The sequence below is a fragment of the Phyllostomus discolor genome, chromosome 1 (genome assembly GCF_004126475.2).
Source record: "Phyllostomus discolor isolate MPI-MPIP mPhyDis1 chromosome 1, mPhyDis1.pri.v3, whole genome shotgun sequence".
NCBI classification, from domain to species: Eukaryota; Metazoa; Chordata; class Mammalia; order Chiroptera; family Phyllostomidae; genus Phyllostomus; species Phyllostomus discolor.
Window position 1 is genome coordinate 93892061 of NC_040903.2, and position 25765 is coordinate 93917825.

The window sequence follows — 25765 nt, forward strand, 5'->3', positions numbered from 1 at the left end:
TGTTGCTTAATCTTCTGAAGTTCTAATATTCATTATCTAACAGTCTTTCTGGAAGTAGGTAAAGGAACCTAAACTAGTCATTATAAAATTCTAATTCAAGAGTGTTATGTATGCCATCTTACTAACAAGCAGCTTTGCCCACCGAGATCCTCTGGTCAGCTTTCTTGATTAAGTATCTGAAAGTTAGAAAAGGGAAGAGCCGTGGGGAGAAGTCTAGATTATATCTGGGAGAGGGGCCATAAGAACTGTTGAGATAATTTTGACAATCTCAGCACTGAACTTGCTATAGGCTAGCACCTCTAAATGGCAGTCCAGAGGCCCAGTAACTCACCAACTTTTGGGCCCTTAAAATGTAGGCTCATACATTTTGATAAACTTTTTGATAAACTTTTAAGCAGTTGAAAACAACTAGAATAAAATTAACATAATATTCTACATTACTAACTTGTATTAGCAAGCATATGTACAGCATGTGGCCCACTAAGCCTACATTTCTGTGTGGCAGTATACAGCTGGGGCTGAGTAGCAAGAAGAAAAGATTAAGTGGATTGGTTTTATACCCATGTGTCTATTAAAATTTAGAAAATAATAGACAACCTACATGGGTGCTACATTTCAGGAAAAACAAAATCTTGTCTCTAACTTTCTCTCAGATGTTTTACCTACATGGCCTCTACACACAAGTAAAATTTCAGCTCCTGTGCTAGACCATGTAAATCATCACCTGTACAAAAGTGAGTTCTTCTCACACTGTGGACACACCAGTAGGGAATCGTTGTAAACCAGGTGGTAAAGGCCACAGTGCAGAAGCAGTTCCACTGAGCTCCCACAACCTCCCAAGCTCCTCCCTCCCACAGTCTGCAGGATTTAGCACAGTGCCATGCATATTGTAGGTGTTCCACAAATAATCAGTCAGTCAACCTGTGGTTCTCAGATTTTACTGCTGTGCATAAAACACACCCATGAGACCAGTTAAAACTGTAGATTCCCAGGGCTTAACCTAAGTATGAAATTTGCATTTTTTTCAAACACAGAATGGTAGTTCCTGGGTTTCTCTTTGTGATACATCACTTTCAAACATTAGTTCCCTCATGTTCATAATTATTTTGTCTCACTCTTTGTCTGACTAATAATGATAATGTCTAATGTTTGTACACATAATGGAATTAACCAATACTATGGGAAAAGATGAAGTGGGGTAATTACTATCTTTTGAGCAGACTATATGCAAGGCATGATGGCAGAATTTTATAGGTGCTGCTTCCTACATAACCTTATTATATGTGATAGTTCTTAGCTATCACACACATATTTAGCTAAATAAATTAAGACAATAAGAAGTTAAGTAAAAGATCACATACCTAGTCAAGTGGTAGAGTTAGGACCTGAACCCAAGTTTGTGCTGGAGACCTTGCCCCCGACCACAATGCTGTTTTGCTTCCCAGTTGTTTTCACATTACTTTCACAGTGATCTACAATAACAAGTATGTTTATATAATGATCCACTAAATACATACCCATCACTCCACACATACAAATACACACAGATATATGTGTATTCATGGCTGTTTGTACATACATACACATATAATGATGCTATGTATGATATACCTTGACATTTTCTATTACTTAATTTCATATTTTTTAAAGCTTTTATTTATTTATTTTTAAACAGAAGGGAAGGGAGGGAGAAAGAGAGGGAGAGAAACATCCGTGTGTGGTTGCCTCTTGTGCACCTCCTACTGGGGACCTGTCCTGAAATGCAGGCATGTGCCCTGACTGGGAATTGAACCAGGAACCCTGTGGTTCACAGGCTGGTACTCAATCCACTGAGCCATAGCAGCCAGGGCCTAATTTCATATTTTTAATCCTGGTTTTTAATACATTAAGTCTATATATAACCCCCTAAGTGGTCATGATACACAGTTTGAAAAACATAGCAATAAACCCTAAATTCCTTCAGAATAGTAAGGAATATTAGAAACTATGGTTTATAGACTATATGGCCAAATTATGTAAGAGAATGACATATTGAAAATTTAGTAATGTTATTAATAATCTTTCATGCTAGAACTCTCTGAATAATAATAATAGAAATAATTTTCATAATTTATTAAAATATATGTGTTTTGTCCTTTATAATTTTCAAAATATTTTTGAATTTAATAGTTCTTAATACTCACCTAACCCTATGAGGCTTAAAAACAAGAAGCAACCAATATTAGTGATGTAATATTTCATTTATCTTATTCTATGGAACTTAAGGATTTTAATTTCCACGAGAAATGTCTATTGAAATATACCCATCAGAGAATTCTTGAGTTCATAGTATTAGCCTGTCATATCACCAAGATTTTGTCTTTTAAAAATTATTTTACTATAATAAACCTTTCAGCATAATGAAGTAGTATTGCTGAGGGAACATTTTTAATAAATGTAAATAACTTTTAAAAACTTGGAGTACAACCATGTCTATTATCTTTTTCAAAGGCAATACATCAGTAACCTGCCTGCACCACAGGGAGACTTTTTTGCTGATATTTTTCCTAGTTTCTTCCCTAAATCAACGGGGCTCACAGGTGCTTGGATGGTAGTGTGGCCCTTTATACTCAGAGCTGTGGCCTGTCTACCCTTGGATTTTTCTGTTGGAGGTCACACTCACCCTTTCCTAAGGTGTCAGGCATAGTTTCCAGAAGGATGTCAGTTGCGGGTAGACATGAATTTCTGCCCCTTTCATAAAAATGACATGATGGGTTGTCTTGCATACTGTTTTGGGTGGTCATTTCCTTTCCCATCTCTCCGTGGACACAGGAAATTTGTTGTTTCAAAGTACTTCCAAATGCATTCACAATCATCCAAGCTTTAATATTCATCTGCTTTTGTGATGCTTCCTCGGATTTGTACAAACAATTTTCTGATATTTTTAATACTGAATCTTCAGAAATCCACCCTTCTCTCAGTTTCAAGCTAAATTTTATCTGTACCTACCTATTAGTGTCCCAAAATTCCATGAAAATTTTCCTGAGATAAAAATTATTAGCTATTTTCTTCAAAGATTCACCAACTCCTAGATTATTAGGAAATAATTTATTCTGTTATTACTCTTGGACACTGATGATTAGTGCGGTTCCTTAAAAATTTATCACAGCCAAGAAGTATCTTATTTGATAAAGCATAAGCTTTTTTCTTCTAAAAAACACGTTTAAAATGTTACTCTAGCCAGTCATAGGCTATTACAACAAAGCCCTTCCAGAGCACCCAGTCCTTCACTTTCATTTTACAAATGAGGAAGGTGAAGGGCACAGGGACTTTGAACTCCTACTTAACCTTCCTTTCTCTTTACCACATTGTCAAAAAGCAGAGGTCATATTTTGTAGAATGCCTGAATTAGGTTATCCCACATCATAAAAAAACTTTGTAACTACAGTATTATTACTATGCAAAAAAAATCATTGAATGCATCAAAATTCTCTGATAAAAAAATAAGACACTGTTTGCAGCCACACACATGTTTGCATTCTTAAAGACTTTCTTTGATTACTGTGTAAATGGTAAATAGAAATCCATATAGTTTCAGATCTAATTCTACATTTGCTAATTGGATTTTTCTTTATGGATTTAGTAAGCCAATATTCATGTTCCTAAGTAAACAGCTCTCTGAATACACACATATGACATAGCTGATTTTTCTTTTAATTGGTAGAATCAATGATTAAATCAGAGGCAGGCCAAGTTGACTTTTCAAAAGTAATCAAGGTTATAATGAAAGGACTTTATACTTATTTTGGTAGCAGTCTTAGAGTGAATGGAAAGGAAACAGAAATTTAGAATCCTAAATGTCTTCTAAGGGCCAAAATTCATCATTTTTCCTGATGAAATGCCCATATTATTCTGAATCTGTTTTATGTCTAATACCTAGCTGACAAGTGTCCCTTTTTCATGCCTGTTCATTTATCAGCCATGTTTTCTCTCTGCCTGCAAGGCACATGGCCTGCCTTCTATCACATCTGTCCAAATAATAAAGGGTGTGCTTGCAAGGCGACCCACCTCTGCTTGCAGGGTAACGGGGAGGCATCCTGAAATGAGCAGCTGCTGAGCTGGACAGACACAATATTTCCTCTGCTCATTACACTACCTGAAAGCTAGAAAAGAGGCTTCATGACAGAAATTAAAATGATTTATCAGGAAGAAGTATTGCTTTGTGGAGGGTTAAATGTGAGATCATTTTAGAAATTAGATAAAATAGAGAGAGAGTTCAAAGCCAAACCATTAAAATAAAATAATTATATGGTATTCCACGATGGTTCCGTTAAAACCTTGAAGTACCTGCCTCTGATAGGTGGTCATCATTCCCAAGCAGGAAGCAATGATTCTCATAAGAGGTGCTTTCATGGGGCAGGAATGTGAAAAATGTGCGAAAACAACACCATTTTCAATGAAGAATTATAGCATGCTTCATTCAAACCACCACCCATCAATGGGGCTGCTGACTTGTCACCAGAAAGTTTTGCATGAGAGCAGCACCTTCTCAGGATGGTTGTTTTCCCAGTTCCTCTGCACCTCTCAATACAGCTTGGCTCACTCTCCCAGACCAACAACTTCTCCCCTTTGATTCTTTCCCTGCATTTATCCTGTTGGCCTCCCAAGTTCTTAAAACTTTATTCTTCTCTTGGTTCTTCTGACATTTGTCTTTACTTTTCCCTCATGCTGCATGGTTCACACCATGTCAAATTTGCTGACAGCTTTTTCTCTTGAATGTTGGTGTCCTCACTTTTTTGTGACTCAGTCTTTCCTCTGGTAATGTCATCTATTTCCAGCACTTCAGCTGTATCCTAGACAATGAAGCACACATCTTCTACTCAGACTTCTTTTCCAAGCTCTAGACCCAGTGATTCCCAAGTTGGGGTTATCTTTCCTCTCGGGGGACATTTGGCATTGTCCAGAGGCATTTATCTTGTCACTATTGGGAGACGTGCAACTTGTCTCTAATGAGTAGATTCCAGGGATGCTGCTAAGCACCTTACAATGCACAGCACACCTGTCAGCAGAGAATTAGCCAGTCATAAATGTCAATAATGCTGGGGCTGAGAAACCATGATCTGGACACACTGGGTATGCATATCCTACAGACACACCAAACTGAATATGGAACAAAATAAATTTGCTCTTTATCCCCACTTTTCTGCTCAATTCATTACTTTTATTTCTTTAATAATGGCTGCAACTTAACAATTGCAATAGCTAAGAATACAGTCTTATCTTTCCCTCCTGGCACTTTCCAAAAATAGGTCTTCCTGAATGGTGATCTGTTTATTTCTAGAGTTTGTTTTCTCCACTTTCTGTCCACTATCACTAGCGTATTTCAGAACACAATAATCCCTTGTGATCTGTTTAAATGGTTCCCAAACACCCATCTGTCACACTGAGGGCAATATGATATCTGATCACCTTCCTTTGCTTAGATGCCTTTGAGGGTTTGCCATTCCTTAGCATGGCACAAAGGCTTGTCATAAGTGTAACTCACCTTCCTCATCTTGATTCTGTATCTCTCACTTCTTCATCCTAATTACCTAGTAAAGTGTCTGTTTTAAGAACTTAATTAACAAATATCAAAGGAATTTGTTTTGACTATTTTGATATATCTGTGCTTTATCTTCTCTTATTCTTAGCCTTCATTTTATTATATGCTGATGAATTTTACCAGAAGTGAGTCAAAATGTTATTTGACCTGAGAACTAATTACAGTCATTCTGTCTTCACCTTACCCCACACCAGATGGGTGTTTTCAGAATTAATTTTTAAAAAGTAGACGTATTTTAGGGGTTCTGACCAAAATGGAAGCATGGGTCGAAGCACTATGCTTTCTTGCACAACAAAAAATAAGGATAACAACCAAATTAAACTAAAAGCAACCAGGACTGCCAGAAAATCAAACTGCATCAAAGTCTGACAACCAAGGAGTAAAGAAGAAACACTCATCCAGACCAGAAGGAGGCGGGGGAGATGAGAAGCCGGGGCAGAGAGGACGCATGGTAAATTGGTGGCTGGTGGACTAGGTGGTCCCATATTGGCATGCAGGTAAGCCAAAAGGAACAACTGGAGAGCAACACAAACCACACAACCCATGGTTCTAGCACAAGGAAATAAAGCCTCAAAAACACTGGCTATAAAAACCTGTCAGGTTGCAGCAGTGGAAGAAACTACCAGTCTCACAAGAGAGTCTGTTGAAGAGACCTACAGGGTTCTAGAACATACACAAACCCACCCACCTGGGAATCAGCACCAGAAGGGCCTAATTTGCTTGTGGATATCAGAGTAAGTGACTGAAAGCTGGCTGAGAGCTGAGGAAGTGTTCCCTGTCAGACCCCCTCCACCACATACAGTACCACCATGCAGCCATGTGGGTTGCCCCACACTAGCAAATATCTAAGACTCCACCCCTTATAATGTAACAGGTGCACCAAGACAAAGAAACATGGCCCAAATGAAAGAACAGATCAAAGCTCCAGAAAAAGAAATAAGCAACAAGGAGGTAGCCTACCTATCAGATGTAGAGTTTAAAACACTGATAATCAGGAGGCTCACAGAAATGACTGAGTACAGATGCAAAGTAGAGGATGCAGTGAAAGCTATGCAAAGTGAAATAAAGAAATCTATACAGGGAACCGACAATGAAGGGAAGGAAATTGGAACTCACATCAGCAATCTGGACCAGAAGGAAGAAATAAACGTTCACTGGAACAGAATGAAGAAACAAGAATTCGAAAAAATGAGGATAGACTTAGGACCCCCTGGGACAATTTTAAACATTCCAACACCAAGATCATAGGAGTACCAGAAGAAGAGGAAGAACAAGAAATGGGAAACTTATTTGAACGAATAATGAAGGAGAACTTCCCCAATCAGGGAAAGGGTCTAGACATGCAAGTCTGATATGCTCAGAGTGTCCCAAAGAAGTTGGATCCAAGAAGAAACACACCAAGACACATCATAATTAAGTTACACAAGATTAAAGATAAGGAGAGAATCTTAAAAAGCAGCACATGAAAGTCAGAGAGTTGCCTACAAAGTAGTTCCCATAAAACTACCAGCCTATTTCTCAAACGAAACCTTATAGGCAAGATGGCTGGAAAGTATTCAAAGTGATGAAAGACAAGGACCTACAACCAAGATTACTCTATCCAGCAAAGCTATCATTTAGAATGGAAGGGCTGATAAAGTGCTTCCCAGATAAAATCAAGCTAAAGGAGTTCATCGTCACCACGCCCTTATTGTATGAAATGTTAAAGGGACTTATCTAAGAAAAAGATCAAAAACTATGAACAGTAAAATGACAACATGCTCACAACTATCAACAAGTGAACCTAAAAAACAAAAACAAAAACTAAGCAAACGACTAGAACAGGGTCACAGAAATGGAGATCACATGAAGGGTTATCAGCAAAGATGGGGAGGGGGAGGATGGGGAGAAAGGTACAGGGAATAAGAAGCATAAATGGTAGGTACAAAATTAGCCAGGGGAGGTTAAGAATAGTATAGAAAATAGAGAAGCCAAAGAACTTATATGCACAACCCACAGACATGAACTAAGATGTGGGGAATGTTGGAGGGTCAGGTGGGGCGTGAAGGCTGGAGGGGGATATAGGGGAGGAAAAATGGGGCAAGTGTAATAGCATAATCAGTAAAATATACTTTTAAAAAAGTAAGTGTATTTTGTCAGGAACATTTTATCCCATAAAATTTATTCATTGCTGCTCTTATTTTTTATTAGTATTTAGTGTTCTACCAAATCTTTCATGTTAATGCAGGTGAAAACAGAGAAACTACCATATCAGAAGAGAAATGATAGGAAAGTTTTTAATGTTTCTGTTGCAAGGGCACAGCTTACCCAAAAGAGATGTTAAAGGGATGTGTGGGATGTCAAAATATGTATCAAATCGGGGCTCATCAAGTTCTACTGCAAAGTCTATTATTTTGCCCTGAGGCTTTGAGTAATTTCATAAACATGTGCCTTCTATGTAAATCAAGGACATGATTTAGATAACTTTCAACTTTAATAACTGGATTTTAAATGTTCATTTCTACAATATACTCATTTCTTGATAATCCATGAAAAGAGCCCTTCTGACAAAAATCCTGTCACCATTTGCAGAGTAACTTGTTTTGCCTTAGACTCACATAGATCTAATTTTTTCTCACAATGCCTAAGTTCTTGAAGGTTTTCTTTTGTCAAGAAATTCAACAAAATGGCAAGGATGTAACAGTAGATTTTTTTCTAAGTGGTACTTTCTAATAGTTCCTTGAAAGACATTACAGTTATATACCTCTAGAGTTTTGGGGTTTCCACTTATTAGTTCAATAGGCTAAAATGGTGCTTTTAGATTCTTAAGTTTTATCAGGTATATGAGTTAAAAGGGCAGAGATATTGATTTTTTATTAAAATCAAGTTGATAAAATTCCAATAACTTTTTATTGAAAAGAGCTGAATTGTAAAAGTATGAAATAAAATTTTTGGTGTGCTTGTTCTTTTTTTTTTTCAAAGCTCTATGCCTGAGTCATTTACTTTTTTAACTTTGGTATTTAAAATGACAAGCTAGTTTCTAACATTTTCATGTCAATCAATAATAACTTTTAAAAGTCTTCATATTGCTATGGCAACTCTAACTATATAAATATGTAATTAGGTACTTGGTGGATGTGGGCAGAAATGACTATTTAATTTTCTAATTGAAGAATAGCCACATAATTACACAGTGAGAGATTTTTGGACTCATTCCAACAGTTACTCTTTTCCCTGCTTGTGTTTGAGGCACCTCAAGAGGTTATTTATAGTCATTCTTTCAGGACTCCAGCATTCTGTTTTATACTCTGAACTGGAAACTTGCTTTTGAGTTATTGATCAAAAGATCTCAGTTATTACAATGCTTAATAGCTCTCAAAGTGAAGAGAGAGGAAAATATTTATGTACATAAGGAACTCTGTATAAGAATCATGACAATGGGGTTCCTTTGATTAAAAATGAAATCATCATCCTTGATTATCAAGAATCAATAAGGAAATGCAAGGAATGAATTTCACTAATTGTTTATATGAGCATTCCAGTGAAAATTAAAGTTGGAACAGTTAATAGCCTCTGAATTTCATAATATCCACCACACAGAATATAATCACCCAGATTGTGATATAGTACTAACATGTGGTTTAAAAAAAATACAAAGGCACATAAAATACTAAACTGGAAAACTTCTATCACACTTTCTATAAATGAATAAATATAAGTTAGTTTTGTCATGTAGTTTATTACCTGTGCTTTGCAGATCTACGGAAGACATTTGAGCAGGAACCCCTGGGAAAGGAAGTATCCCTGGAGCAGGAAGTCTTGCTCCAGTGCCGACCACCTGAAGGGATACCAGTGGCTGAGGTGAGTAAGAGAAATTCTTTGCGTTTAGAGACTGGCACTTAGTTATTCTAACAGAGGCCTAAGCCATGGCTAATGGTGCAGTGAATTAGGGTATGGCATGATGAATGGTTGGTAATGGAGTCCTAACTGCCTGCTGCTGGCAAAACAGATTGATTGGGAACTGATTAATGACTTGTGAGTCAATTAGAATGCCCCACTGGACAAAGCCACAGTTAGCTTGGTTTGATTTTGTCATTCTCTTTCAAGAACTCAGAAATACTGCTTTATTTTATCTGGACCTTATCATAGAGAGAGGTGGTACGACTTAAAGATGCATCATCAATTTCGTTGTCATTTTTGCTAATATGCAAAAAAGCGTGTGTGTGTGTGTGTGTGTGTGTGTGTGTTCATGTCAGTGAGCCTATGCACTCTCCATATACCTAAAAGGCATATTCACACACCATGAGTAAAAACATGTTTGAAGAATGACAAGTGTCAATTAATTTCATCCTACAAGCTTTCCATCAAACTCTTTTGTGTTCATTTTCTGTTTTCACTAAAACAAAGCCTATTGATTGCTAACGCAGTACTATGAATCACATTAGTACATGACTTTTCATCAGCACCATACACTGCAGTGTTCTTTGCAGCTGCCTGTTTGTGGGAAATGGGCCTGCGAGACCACAAGGGAGTGCCATGCTCTTCTTGAGACACTCGCATCGTCTTAGAGCATACTGTTGAGGAAAATTATCTAATACTGTGTTTTTCATTTGTTAACAAATAATTTCAAACTCTGAAAATTATTACCCTCTTATGATTATTGGGAGACATCCTAATGTGCATCAAACACTATTGTCCTAGCCGATTCAGTGTCCTACAAGCCCAGAGAAACTTTAATTTGACAAATGACACAGCTGCCAATTTGTTGGCAGCCCTTGTTAGCCTCCAAACGACATTGAGTCCTGTGGAATTTTTACTCTGTGTTGTGTATGGAAAGAGGCATTTCTAATGCTGTTGCAATTTAGGCCTATATAGGAGTCAGCTGATATTTTATAAAAATAAGCCCTGAATTATCCCTACCAAGAAATTGCAAAATACTACTATCTTAAATTTACAAATTGCCCAAAAATGTTGAATAGCTACAATGCACCTGATACTAGATTTCCATAAATCCTCAATCTTTTGAAGGTTCAAGCAAAGGTGAGAATCAGTTCAGTTAGTTGATAACAAAATTAAACATCTGAATTCTCTTTTCAAAATAACAATAATAAATTAGTGAGAAATTTAGGCGATGCCCTTACAAAATGACTCCATTTTTCTCTCACTGCCGTCATACCTTCATATGTCAATGAAAAGACACAAAGTGACACTCTGAATAAAATTTATTTTTTTACTTTGAAATCAGAGAGCTATTTTTGCCTTGTAACTGGCATTCCATGGCACTCTGTGGCATTGTATTCGAGATTTTTGCATGATTATAGTTGTTTTTTTCCAACCACACCAAATGCTCTTCCAACAATGACATACAAAACGACTTACTGTGATTAGAAAGTAGGCAGCTCTTCTTAATTCAGTATTTCATCCTGCTTACTACAACAGTGTATGTATCTCCTAACTCTATTTCTAAAATTCTAATGCCAACTCCTCCATTAATCTACCTGAAAGGCCAAAACATATCCTGGGTAACATGGGTATCTATAGCCTCATTTTTACTCGATGTTTCTTAAAGATAGCTGATCACTGCAAAGACTGTCAGTGAAAGATCCTAGAAACTGCCTCATTTTTTAGTGGTTCACTTTGTCAAGGGGTAAAGATTCATGACTGCCAACTAAATGGCTGTGAATTTTATTTGCATCATCACTTTGGAAGAGGCCAATTAACACTTGGCAAGCTCAAAATTCATAAAACCCACTGACATTCAAAGAACTGTATATGATGCATTTTCTTCTTTTCTGTGAAAAAAAGAGATCAAACACATATGCTGGAAAGAATCTCCTATGTAGATTCTTTTCTACATTCTTAAAGTCCCAGGATCAGAGAGCTAATTACTACCTTAATGTGACACATCACAGCTATCATTTACTCAAAAGTGGAAGATAATTTTTTTAAAAAAGGGATGAATGTAACTTGGTGAGTTAAAAGATTGTAAGATTATTTTAATTTAATGGTAAATGTATTTATTATTTAATAGTCTGTTTTTTGTTTGAGGAATCTAGAAGTATAAAAATAGCATAGAATGAAATATTGATCTTAAAGAAAAACCAGCAGATAAAGCTCTTATGTTTTACCATAAATAAAATCTGTCCTTAAGCTATCAGACCACAGAAGCAAGGACTTCTGTTTCTTTTGTACCCAAGGCAAATGACTCTACATAACTGGCATAGTAAATGCACAAAGAATACACGGTTGATCGAATCAATTGATCGCTGGTTTATAAGTATATGTCTGGCTCCACTGGAGAAGTAGTCAGGTACAGTCTGCAGAATATCAGTAAGCAGGAATTTTCTTTCTTCCCATACAAGTCAATAAGTTTCTAAAAAACTCTACTAATCTGAAGTTAAATGGCACCTATTTGGTCCAAACAATGCCACAGGCATTTCTGAGGTAATAAATAAAATTTAATTTGCTTCCCTATTTTGGCTTTTGTCTCTACTACAGGATATTAAATTACTTTTCTTACACAATTCTAGGTGTAAACTCAAGCCTCACCATTTTAAACTCTGAGTTTGGACAAGATATTTCAATTCTCTATACCTAAGTTTCCTCAGTTACAAAATAGAGATGATGATAGCATCTATCCAGAACACAGTTATGAAGTTCAAATGAGATAATATATGCAAATATGCAGAAAACACTCAAGAAACATCAGCCATCATTACTGCTAGTATTCTGTTACCACCTGCTGATTCACAGAACACTGAACCCAACCTCTTCAGTTCCAAATAGTCACTGAGCCCCTGGCACCTCTGCTGGGCACTGTGGGGTGTGAGGAATGAAGCCTCTGGCCTGTGAAGAATCACAATATGCCCGCCTGTGTTCTGTACCCAGTTGCTTTAGAGTCCATAAATGCTGCAAATGAGGATACTTTGAGCTTTAAAACAAGAATATACCATTATTAATATAACCATCTAATTTATAAATGTTAAATACCTACAAGTCATAATGTGCTCCTGTCCTTACTCTGATTTTAAAGTTACCGTTCTCCACTTAGTCCTCATGACACCAGGGCATTGGGCCACTCCTCACATTTTCTCTCAAAGAAGAAGTCTGGGCCAGGGGTACGGTTGGTAGTTCTCATTTTCAGAGCAAAGGAAAGATAATGACAAAGCCTCAGAGGAGGAAAGAGGCCAAACCGGGATTCCTCACACTTCTCCATCTCTCCAGGTGGTGACCATTTTGACTAATATTCATCGGTAAAGAAAACCTATGTTGGTGGGCACCCTGGAATGGGCCAGTGTTTCCTAGACCTGGCTGCTTCCTCCTCTGGTCTCCTTCCCAAGGCCTTCCTTTATCTATTTTCTTTATTCAAAATATTTCACAACCACAGGGCTTCCTTAGCACAGGGCAGAGTCTGAGGGCCTTGTGCTGTAACAGTATGAAGTCTTTAGCTGCTGAATCGTAGATGGCCCCGGGATCCCATAGAGCCAGCTGCACATGGGGTGAGCGGGCGCTAAGTGTATTTAGCAGCAAATACAGAACAATCAATATTCAACACCTGGTGTGAACAAACCAGTGTGAGTAGCTGAATGGCAGCGCTTAGATACCATGGTTTTATATAGCTCTGACGACTACTACTTGTGTTCAAATGTGTCTATTTACTCCTCTGCTGTCTAATGTGATTGCAGTAAAATAGGGGCAGAAAGGGGTTTTCATGTTTATCTCTACCACCAGCTGACTGTAGATTCCTTAGTAGAAGTAGATTCTCCAAGTAGATTTAACCAAATGGAATAAAGAGTTGCTGAGAGATGTGACACAAAGGCTGCAACTCAGGAAATGTAACTTTCCAGAAAAACAATGCCTGTCACCTGTGAAGATGCAACCCTGTGAGAGAACTCAGTGTGGACTGAGGGTTCCAACCATTGACAGTTGTCATACTTTAGTTTGGGGACTATAGGGCAGGTTAATAATAATCATAGTAAAATTAAAAGAATAGACTGAGTGAAAGAAAGAAAAATAATTTCTAAAATACTCTAAAATGGTATTGCTTGGTATTTTCAATAATTCTTGCTAGGATCTAGGCAAAAATAGAATCCTTTTTTTCTATTTCTGGAAAGGTATTGGTTTCTCTTTCAACAGAAACCTCCGCATCTCCCTGAAGGAGCCCAGAAATTAATAGGCCACCGACAGGCGCTGGGTGTTCCGCCGGTGTAGTAGCGACGCTCTATGAAATGAATCCCCCTGCGCTCATTTTAGTGTTTGCCTAGAAAATGTTGGTGTCACATGGCAAGCCAGAAATACACTCAGAGATTATTTCATTGGACTACCTCTTTTGGAGAGTCCTGGGATCAAAACAGCAGCATTGGATACAATGTTTGTTGGCATGGCAGAAAGAACAACACTAAATTTTCCACTAAAACCCATGATTTGTTTCACCTTTAACAAGGGGGTAATTGCTCCTCTAATTGTAATTGAGCTATTTCTCATAGGGGTTTAATTGGAGAAACAGGGAACAATGTTCAAGTTATTGACCCAATTGTGCTTCAAAGCCATCACTTTATTCATCATTTGCATCTTTAATTAGCAAGTGGAAAAATATGGAGTGACAGGCAAAGGATAGATGATTTCACTGAGTTTAGTTTTGATAAACAGGGAGCAGATTTTTTAAAGCTGATGCTGCCAGAGCAAAAAGCCGCTGGCCGCTGGGGGCTCAGCCAAATGAGCAGCATCAGGTGGCTTTCTGGCTAATTGATTATTAATGTGACCACTAAACACTTTGTTTCACAAGAGGCACGCCTGCTTCGCTGCCATCCCTCATCGCTGGAACTTCATGTGGACGCATTTCCATGTGGATGCATTGTCTCCCAAGCTGTGTTTTGTATTCTTTGCAAGCAACAGAGCTTCAGAGAGAAAAGAAGGCTGTGAATACCAATTTGGTGGAAGACATCACTTTCAGTGCCCAGTAATATCTGTTCGAATTTTCTCCAAGCATGCATAATGCAGCAACAAGAAGGGGTTTTGATTTTGAGATGATTATCAGCCTGCAAACAGATTGGAAAAATATTAGTTTTCCTGACTCATTGTCAGCTTGCAAGCTTTACATTGGTCCAATCGACATTTGCCACTGTCACCTTTTTGTTATAGTCACCCCTATGTTTTTCTGCCGTTATCTGTCTTTAATAGATAATATACACAGAGATTACCACAAGCCAAGATAACCAAGGAAACCAAATTAAAAATAATAATCAATTAAATAATATCAACACCAATTTTTTAAAATATATAAATTATAAATCTTTTTAGTATCTAAAAACTAGCCCTTTCTAATTTCAGAAAAAAACACACAAAGAAATAAAAAACTTTCTCTGACTGATAATAGATTTTTGTCTTGGGTTCTATATGTACACAGTGGTTTCTTTGAGCCTATACTACAAAATGCAGTTTTTTAAATCCTTAATTCATTTATTTAGTCAAAAAATATTTATTGTCCATTCACTGTATTGTCCATTCACTCTTCCAGTTGCAGGAGATGCAAGTTAGTCGAAGTCCCTAAAGTACAGTAAAACAAAGCAAAATACTAAGTAAGAATAGAAATAAATGAGCAAGATATTGTTAGATCTTTGCAAGGAGGAAAAAATGAGACAAAGTCCTATCTGCGATGTTGATGGTTGCTGGGGATTGGAAGTCACTTTGAAGTCCAAGGAAACTCTATCTGAGAAGATAATGTTTGAGCTGAGATCTGAATGACAGGAAAGAGCCAGACTTGAAAAAGATCCTGATCAGAAAGCTCCAGGCAGCGGGAGCAGGCTTGGAAGGAGCTGACATGTCACTGATGGAAAGGAGGCTAGTGTCTCTCCGAGACACAGTGAGCCATCATGAGGCAGCAGGAGCACCTTCCGTTAGAGCGCAGAGGACTAGCTCGGGACTTGATAAATGTGCTAAACATTTTGGAGTTGTTTCTGAGTGTGTGAAAAGTCATTGGAGATTTTAAGTAAACAACCATCATGTCCCAATACATGTTTTTCAAAGATAAACTTTTCTGCTGTAGGGAAAGCAGATTTTGGAAGTATCAGATCGGAAGCAGAGACCCCATTTATTTAGAAGATCTTGCTTTAACCCAAGCAAGGGGAGAGCTGCTGGTCTTAGGGTGAGAGTAGAAGAGATGGAAAAACATGGAGAAATAAAGGACATATTGTAATTCCTGAGGGAGAAAAAATCTGAACATCACTTTTAAATTTGATTTTATTAAATTAAAAAAATCTGGAAAATATTTGACCTTTTAGAAGAAAGTGAAATCTCCTCTGCTAAAGCTCAGTAGACTCACCAGAGTGAGCTTTTCTTAGAAGACATACTGGGTTGGTCAAACAGTTCATTCAGTTTTAAGTAAAAATAAAAGACACATTTTAAATTTTCACCAATAACTTTACTGACCAATGTATTCACTGTTTTGTACCACTGCCTTCTGCCATCTTTCAGGCAACTTCATAATTCCATCTTCCCAACACTTTCAATTTTGGGGGGCAGAGAACTGTTCCAGGTGCCTTTTGCCATTTCCCAGAGAATTGAAATGTTTTCCATTAAGAGAATTTTGTAAAGACTGAAATAAATGGAAATCCAAAGGTGCAATGTCTGGTGAATACAGCAGGTGAATCAGAGCTTCCCAGTCAAACTGTGACAGTTTTTGCCTGGTCATCAAAGAAACGTGCGGTCTTGTGCTATCCTGGTAGAAGATGATTATGCATTTTCTGTTGACTAATTCCAGATGCTTTTTGTCAAGTGCTGCTTTTAGTTGGTCTAATTGACAGCAGTACTTACTGGAATTAATTGTTTGGTTTTCCAGAAGGAGCTCATAATAGGAACTCCCTTCCAATCCCACCATATACACAATGCCACCTTCTTTGGACGAAGACTGGCCTTTGGTGTGGTCAGTGGTGGTTCATTTTACTTGCCCTACAATCTCTTCCATTCCACATTATTGTAAAGTATCCACTTTTCATCAACAGTCACAATTTGCTTTAAAAACAGAATGTTTTCATTACATTTAAGTAGAGAATCACATGCAGAAATATGGTAAAAAAAGGGTTTCTTTTTTTAATATATTTTTAAGATTTATTTACTTTAGAGAGAGGGGAAGAGAGGGAGAGAGGGAGAGAAACATTGATTGGCCGCCTCTCACATCCCCCCAAATGGGGACCTGACCTGAAACCCAGGCATGTGCCCTGACTGGGCATTGAACTGGTGATCCTTTGGTTCACAGACCTGCACTCAATCCACTGAGCTACACCAGCCAGGGCAGAGAGGTTTTCATTGCTTCACTTATGTGGAACCCAAACATCAAAGTGATTAACATAACCAAGCTGGTGTAAATGATTTTCAGTTCTTTATTTGGATATTTTGAGTATGTCAGCTCTCTCCCATGTAGTATCACATTGATCTCAAATAATGTCTCTATTTGATCACTGTCAACTTCAACTGGTCTACCTGACCATGGAGACTTGTCCAGGGAGAAATCTCCAGCACAAAACTTTGCAAACTACTTTTGACACATTTGATCAGTCACAGCACCTTCTCCATACGCTGCACAAATCTTTTTTTTTTTTGCATTACAGTTGTTTTTAGCTTTTTTGAAATAATAAAGCATAATATGCTGAAAATGTTGCTATTTTCTTCCATCTTCAGGATTAAATGGCTACACAATAATTCACTAATTTTGATAAGTTTTTTAAAATGTTCGCTGATATGACAGCTGTCACAATGCAGTCTAATAAAATAGTTTCAAATGAAGTTGAAGACAGCTAAGCACTACTAGAGCCACCTTAAAAAAAAAAAAGAAAGAAACCCAAATGAACATTTTGCCCAAGAAAACCAGTGCTCAGTAGATCTCAGCTGTTTTCACACACAGTCTCTCTTAGTGGCACTACAGCAACAGGCCATGACCTAGCCAGTGTCCATAATGAGAGGACAAAAAGGTCTTTTATTTCTACATTTATTCTTTATTCTTGAAAAATGTTTATTTTTCTTCTATAAGTTGTCTTGCTTTGGAATTTCTTTTAAATGATTCTCCATATGCCTATAGACACTATATACTGTAAATCCACTGTGGGTGAAAATGGCAGTCAGAGAGAGCAAAAAGCCAGTATTCTCTAAAGGTGGTCAGACTTAGCAAGAATCCAAAATACTCTTTTTTAAAAAAATGATACTTTATTGATTATGCTATTAGAATTGTCCTGATTTTCCCACTTTGTCCCCTCCACCCAGCACCCCCCACTCCTTCAGGCAATCCCCACACCATTATTCACATTGTTCTTTGGATTCTCCATTTCCTGTACTGCACTTTACATCCCCATGACTCTGTAACTACCTATTTGTACTGCTTTTTCTTTAGAGACATAAAGTCCTGCTTTCTTTGTAAAGATTTTATTTATTTATTTTATTTATTTTCAGAGAGGAGGATAGGCAGGAAGAAAGAGAGGGAGGGAAAAAACATCAATGTGTGAGACATATCCAATCAGTTGCCTCTCTCTCCCCCCACCTGGGGAGCTAGCCCACAACTCAGGCATGTGCCCTGACCTGGAATTGAACTGGCAACCTTTCGTTTGGCAGGCCAGTGCTCAATCCACTGAGCCACACCTGCCAGGGCATAACTACCTATTTGTACTTCGTAATCCCCTCACCTCTTCACCCATTCCCCTACACCCTCTCCCATTTGGCCGCCATCAAAACATTCTCCTTGTACCCATGATTCTGTCTCTATTCTTCTTGTTTGTTTAGTATGGTTTTAAGATTCAATCATTGATAAATAAGTATTTTTCTGTATTGGTAAATAAGAAGAAATAAGAGAGTTACTTACCCTGAAGGAACTACTATTCTTGGACTAGTCAATTTATATAGTTCTTTTGTCCTGGAAAATTTAGCATTTTAAGGGCATTTTGCTCCCTGGGAAAATCTTAGGTATAGTCATTCTACTTGGGGCTTCTTTGGTAGTTGTCACTATAAATTCATTTATCAACATGCTTTTATCTCTTCACAGTCAAACTCAGGGTTTAGAAATGGACAAGTTTTAAGACAAGTTTACTTCTCCAGAATGGCCTGTGAACACAGCTCTCAAAAGCAATGAGCCAGGCATATGTGCGATTAAAGGAGTGTGTCCTCAGCAGGGAAACAAATTCCCTTTTTTAGCAAATGCCTTCCCTTTGCAGAAGTTACAACAACTGAGCAAAATGTCACTACAATTTCCACTTGCTTTTTGTTGTTGCTGTTGTTGTTTGTTTTTTTGTTTCCTTTAGATATTTTTTCAATTATCTGAAAATATGATTTTAATTTTTTTGAAGACCAACTCTTTTCAAGCATAAAAATACACATATTTTCACAAACCTACTGAAGGGTCAACACAAGGAAATGAATGGCTTATTTAATTGCAAATCTGCGAAGGAAATAGCTGCATAAACAAAGTAGCCTTGGATTCTTGACAAGAGAGAACATCTAGAACATTCTTTGTGATGGCTCACAGTGGGGGAGGGTTCTTCACATACTTTTTTAAAAAATGACCTTTTGCTTCTTTATCTTAAGACACTTACCTTACATGGTACACATTCTTGTTGAGTTGTACATTGGCAATAATCACTTGACATGCATGTTTTTCATTTTCATTTTTTTATTTTTCAATTACAGTTTACATTTACTATTATTTTATATTAGTTTCAGGTGTACAACCTTGTGGTTAGACAATCATACAAAGAGGAGTCCTTGATATTTCAAGTAACCACCTGAAACCATACAAAGTTATTACGAAATAATTCACTATATTCCCTATGCTGTACTTTACATCCTTATGATGTAACTATTTTATAACTACCAGTTTATACTTCTTAATTCCTTTGCTTTTTTTACCCAGCCCTCCAACACCCCTCTCTGAAAACCATCAGTTTGGTCTCCATATCTATGAATCTATGTCTATTTCATTTGTTTATTTTGTTCATTAGATTCCACATGAATGAAATCATATGGTAGTTATCTTTCTCTGGCTAACTTATTTCACTTAGCATAATACCCTTTAGGTCCACCCATGCTATTGCAAATGGTAAGATTTCATTGCTTCTTATGGCCAACTAATATTTTATTGTATACATCAACCACAGCTTTTTAAATCACTTATTAAGACACTTTTTACTTTTTATGTGTTTACCCACAACTTTTGTGGGTAAAGAATATTCATTTTCATCCTATAAGGAAGATTTTCTTGGTCAAATGAAGGCACTCACAGGGATGGTAAGAAACTTGTTTCCAATGTGAAAAACCAGAAGAAAATAATTCAAAGATTTCAAACTCTGGAGCAATTGGAGCTAAACCCTATGTGGTGAAAGTCTACAGAAGGCTTTTATTAGCTATAGTTATCTTTTAGAATTGTTGATGACTTTCTATTCAAAGCATGATGCATAGATTTTATTAACATGACCAGGGAGCCTCTTAGAAAGACAGAATCTCAAGCCTCCCACCCTCAGGTGGTTTGATAAGAATCTGTATTTTAGCAAGGTCATCAGAGCCAGTCTGCAGTACCAGTTCTCAAACTAGGACACAGATTGGGATCATGTGGGAATCATTAGAAACTACTAATGCTTACATCCACCCTAAAAGTACTGATTTACTAATTATGATGAGCTGCCTGACCATCAAGATTTTTTAATAGTTCCCTAGGGGATTCTAAAATGCCACGAAGTTTGAGAACCACTGGTCTGCAGGGCAAGATTAAAACAAACAAATATAGGACCAGCTTCAAACTTGTCACTTCTAAAGCAGTCAGTAAAACTTGGCAGGCTCCCAACTTCTAGCTAATTCTTCTTCTAGAAGCCTGGCTTGTCTGAGTGTGCATTTGATAATTGCTGCATAATTGCTTTTCCCATTTGTTTGATTAATGTACCTGCATACAACTATTCTAGGCTGAATGTCCATTCTCGTACATGTACACGCACTTGGCAATCCTGCTATGTCATCTTCAACCTCAGTGTTCTAACTTTAGAGCCCAGTTTGGGTTCAACTGTAACCTTCCTAATAGATGTGGATTTTTCTAGCTAATGGTTACTGGACTCACTTTTCATGTTGGGAGGCATGTGGCAGTTTTTCTCTGTTAATTAGAACAAATGTACCAATTATGTTAATGTTTCTCCCAATACCAATCAGAGAATACTTAGACTCAATGCGTCTGTCTTTCACAGGGAGGTAGAATAGGAAAGAACACTGCAAGGTGCTTCTTCTTTGTTATTGACATGTATGACTAGACAATTCCTTGACCAATCACACAGTTAAAAAGTTCATGTATCATAAGGGGAAAGGCTGTCAATAGCTACTTGAGGGGGCTGAGTACCTCCTATTGTTAGCAGTTTCCGGACCAATGTTCTCCTGTCTCTAAAGGACTTCTGCAAAGAATGTAAGTGATCTTTCCTTCCCTGGAAGAAAATAAATTACACTGTCCTATCAGTAAAGTGCAGGTGATGTTATTTACTCTGAACTACAGGAAGAAACAAGTTCTTAAGTAGAATTATTTAAGACTCTCAAAAAGAATTCAGCTTTACTCATACAAAAGATCCCTCTGAAAGAAATCACAAAATTCAGCCTTTAGGATTATATTGCAAGTGTTGTAAACACATGTCAATCACCATTGGATTTATAGTGTCTTTCAATTTCTGCCTACATGTGTCTTTGATTTTAACTTCGGGGCTTTTTGATGAAAGGAAAATTGATATTGATTCTATTGTTGTATTGGCACTTGTGGCCAACACTTGGCAGGGTTTTAGAGAAATGGAGATGCAGCCAAATTATTTCATGATACAATAACACTGCAACCATTGTGTTGACTTGGGCAGCACGGTGAAGAGACATGAAGCCAACACATTGGCCTTCCTGAAGGCAGTGAAAGCGTATCTTAAGCACGTTTTGCATAAAGCTTTTTGCTTAGTGTAGAATTTGAAGTATATGTACTGTAGCAAGTATGGCTCACATTCCTGATGTTCATGATATTTGACCATATATTTTTGTCATCTAAGAGTAAAACATCATCATTGTTCATATCACATCCATATTATTGCAATGTCAAATATATTGTTACTATTGTTCTGTTAGAAACAAGTGGCCAAAAAATAAGACTGGAATTTCAGATTATAAATTTGTTCTTATTATTATGACACTAATGCACTTAAACAAAACAAAGGAACAACTCAGAGCAGATATTTAATATATTTGACTCTCATATAGTGCCAGGCATCCCTAGACAGCCCTAATATGAGTCATCCTGGGGTGTGTTTCTTTCACCCAGAGGTAGGAAGGATGAGGCAACAAGAAAGAGGAGATGGCTGTTGATTTCTTATTATTACATCACTCTACCCCAAAATTTTTCTTTTATTTTTAATAGCAAAACATAAACATAGTTATGTTTTAACCAGTTGTAGTAGAAAACATGAAAAATTACTGTAGATAAATAATGTTTGAAAAATAATGGTCTTGTGTAAATGGGTCTCCTCCTTTTATGTTGGAAGTTTTAGAATCTGTCTTAGGTAGTCCAACTTCTATGATATTTAATTAGAAAGAAAAGAGGGGAGTAAATAAAGGTAAGAAAATGAGTGTGGCAAGTCAAGATTAAATTGAGGATTACAATTATATATCATATTTAATTATAAGCTATAAATGATAAATCCATTGAAAATGTTAATCCGTTTTTCTCTGTCTTTGCTGATGATAAATAAATCAAATACTGAATTTAAACTGAAGAATAAGGTTTTTAGGGAAAAGATAACACAGAATTTTTGAAGCATCAGGGTTGAATGCTGGAGAGGCCTCTCAGAAAAGGTTATGGAAGCCTCAGCTATTGAAAAATGATCTCTGTGTTCTGCTACAAAACTTCTCTTCCCTTGGCAGCACTTATATAGCCAATAGTTCTGAGTTTTATAAAATATCAGTCACAGTAAGACTATAAAACCATGCACCCCAGAGCCATAAAGAGTTGATCCTTATATCACACCACACACAGGAAGGAATAGCAGCAGCTTCTCTGGGAACTCACAGTACAGGGTCAGTGTGCTGGGTCCTAAAATTCAATCAAATTGGGAATGACTTGTCCCCATAATAAAACCACGTTAGTGTTTCGAGAACTCTGTGACTGAGGGTGCCAATGGAAGCGAAAGGCTGAACTGTGGGGGGGATTTCTAAATGTCTCATCTTCCTAATCTGAGAACTGGGAACCACTCCTCATACAGGAAGCCTAGAAATATGACAGCTCTTCTGACACACACACTCAGAGGAATGGAGGCTGTAAACATGGGAAAGTTTCCTCACCAGGAGAGTTTATGAATGATGACTCATAAACCATCATGGGTAGTCATGTGGAGTGGTAACATGAAAGTCAGATTTCTACCAGTTTCGTTTTTCCTGTTTGGTATTATGAATGTGAAAATATGTACCTCTTAACAGAGACATCAAGGAACACTAAATCCTCAACGTTTAAAATACATTGGTGTAGGGTCACCTTAGTCTTAGAGAAAAGTCAATTAAATTTAATGTATCGACTGCTTCCTAATTCCTGGTGTTCCCCCTTCCTCTCACATCTCATTGTCCTCCTATAATCCCAGGAGGGAGGAAGGTCCATCCCTTTGTGCAGGGGAGGATCATGGTCCCAGGAGTTCACAGCCTAAACAAAGTCTGCGTGAACGGGGTGGACACACGCCAAGTCTCACTGCCTCCCAAGCCCGTGTTTTCTCCTGTGATCCAAAACAGTTTTATTGACTGTATGTTTTTGAAATTTAGTTTATTCAATGAAATACCTGATCAGTTTTCATGAACTAATCAGATAATATCCAGACAAAGATACCTTTTGTGAAAATTCATTTATTTAAAGTGTTACATCATCTCATCAATTTTCTAAAAAGTAAGCATGCCTACTTTTGTTTCATGCTGCTATTAACCATACTTCATGAAATATGAAAATTTCAGAATTTCAGACTGTAAAAGAGAAATTAAAATCACATAACCTTTTTAAAGAATATGTCAGTAATTTTTAAGCATATTTTATCTGGTGATGTCCAAGAATTTTTCCAAATATTATTGTAAAGTAAAATTAATTGGTATGTTTTATATGTTTGCAGTTCTCATATATTTGGTTTATCATAATACTGCTCTTAGTTCTGTGACAACAGCACTTTCTTAGTACTTAGAAGTCATTTTTCAGCTTCTACATATCAAAATATTATGATCATGTGAAACCTCACAAGTCATAATTATTAAACATTTTGTGTAATTTGTAGCACCTGCAGTGGTTCTTGGTATACAATAGTTATTTGATAGATAATGAGTGAACCAGTTTTGAGTGGATCCTACCGACTTTTATTTTCCTGTGCAATCATGTCTTCGTTTCTTCTCTTTGAATGTGCTACATATCTCATTTAAGGGAATGCTTCTTCACAAAATCTTGTTGCTTATTGTAGTAGTTATTCTTTTCTGACTGGGTAAACTTCATTCATTCATGCATCTGTTCATACATTCATTCGTTCGTTGTTTCACCACACTTCAGTCACAAAGGCTTTATTTCTACTTCTCAAACAACAACGTTTGCAATTGCTCTTCCCCCTACTTGCAACACTCTGGCTCAGTATGATTGGCATTTTCTAGGTATTCATATCCTAGTGCATAGTCACCTCTTCAGAGAGGCTTTACCTGTTATCAAAGGCAAAAGTCAGCAAACTGTAGCCTGCAGCTCAAATACAGCCCATTACTTATTTTGGTGAATAAAGTTTTATTGGAACACAACAGTGTTCATTTATTTGTATATTGTCTATGGCTGCTGTTTAGAGATGACTACATGGCCCACAAAGCATAAAATATTTATGAGATGGCCCTTGTAGAAAACATTTTTGACTCCATATCTAAAGCACTATATAATGCTGATTTAATTTTTTTCCTAGCCCTTAGGACCATTGAAATTATCCAATATGTTTATTCATTTATATACTGTCTTCTCTCTTGAGAATTACTTGGTTTACTGATGCATTCTAGGTACCAGGAAAGGGGAGGCCACATAGTAGGTACTCGAAAAATATTCATTGGATAAACAATCAATACATTTTGAATATCTCCGTTGGAGAACTGTGCTAGATACTCTGAACTTAAAATTGAAGAGTTTTTCAGAGTCGTTCAAAATGTACCATACTGAATATATCATATACATACTTGTAATCATGCTCTCAAGGGCTCTCAGGGAAGGAGTCCACAAACTTTACACAAATATTACAGTAAAATATAAGTGGTTTGAAAAGAGACTAGAGCTGCATATAAAAGGAAAACGCTGGCTCTGCTGAGCAGAGACAAAAGGGCTACAGAAAGAAAAGTGTCTCCTAAGGTGAATATTGAAAAATGAGTGGAATTCTTTCAGCAGAAAAGGGGGAGAAAGGCATTCTGGGTAGGGTGCACAAATATACAGAGGTATGTGTGGTCACATAAATGACAGTCATACACTGAGCACAATTCAGGACGTTCAATATGTCTAAAGCAGTGATTTTCAACCGGTGCGCTACAAGAATTTTTAAAACATGCGACACCTGAGTATCTACTGAGGGGCACTGACCTCTTTTCCCTTAGATTGTTAAGTAAAAAATGACAGCAGCCAACACAACAATAGCTTTCTGGTGTGAATGAATCAAAATTATACCTATTTTTGTCAGATAGGCAAAAAATATATTTTTGGTGTGCCACAGAATTTTCGTAATTAGTTTATGTGGGCCATGAGATGAAAAAGGTTGAAAATCTCTGTTCTAGATAGGGAATATAACTAAGTTTTCAAGGTTAAGCAATAATTGGGGATGGCTTGTAAAAGCTTTTATATGACACACTATAAAGTTTGGATTTTAACTGAGAAATAATGATGCAATGGAGAATAGTTTTGTTGAAGTTATTGTTTTTAAGATTTATTTTTTAGTGAGAATTATTGGATTTTAAATAGTATCACAGAGGCTGGTGTAGTGCTAGCAAAGAGAGGCCAGGTTTGAAAACCATTTTAGGCCCCATTCGTAACTTAACAGAATGGTTTTGAAGAGAGGTGTGAGGGCTACTGTCAGCCTTGAGTTTAGGACTGGGAGGAGAATCTAACCTCATTAATTACAAAGATGACAAGGAAGACCATGTTTATAGAGAGAACCGATGTGAGGTCATATTGACAACAGTTAAGCA

At 37.1% G+C, this 25765-nt stretch overlaps 1 protein-coding gene across 2 annotated transcripts in view; it reads left to right on the forward strand.

Annotated features, from left to right (window-relative positions):
- The window catches only part of UNC5C (unc-5 netrin receptor C), a 354206-nt gene that overhangs the window by 243374 nt on the left and 85067 nt on the right, over positions 1-25765 (forward strand). For both annotated transcript variants that reach the window (XM_036026269.1, XM_028507742.2), the window contains exon 4: positions 9318-9421. In XM_036026269.1, the coding sequence (XP_035882162.1) occupies positions 9318-9421 (104 nt within the window). The remainder of the gene's footprint in view (positions 1-9317; positions 9422-25765) is intronic.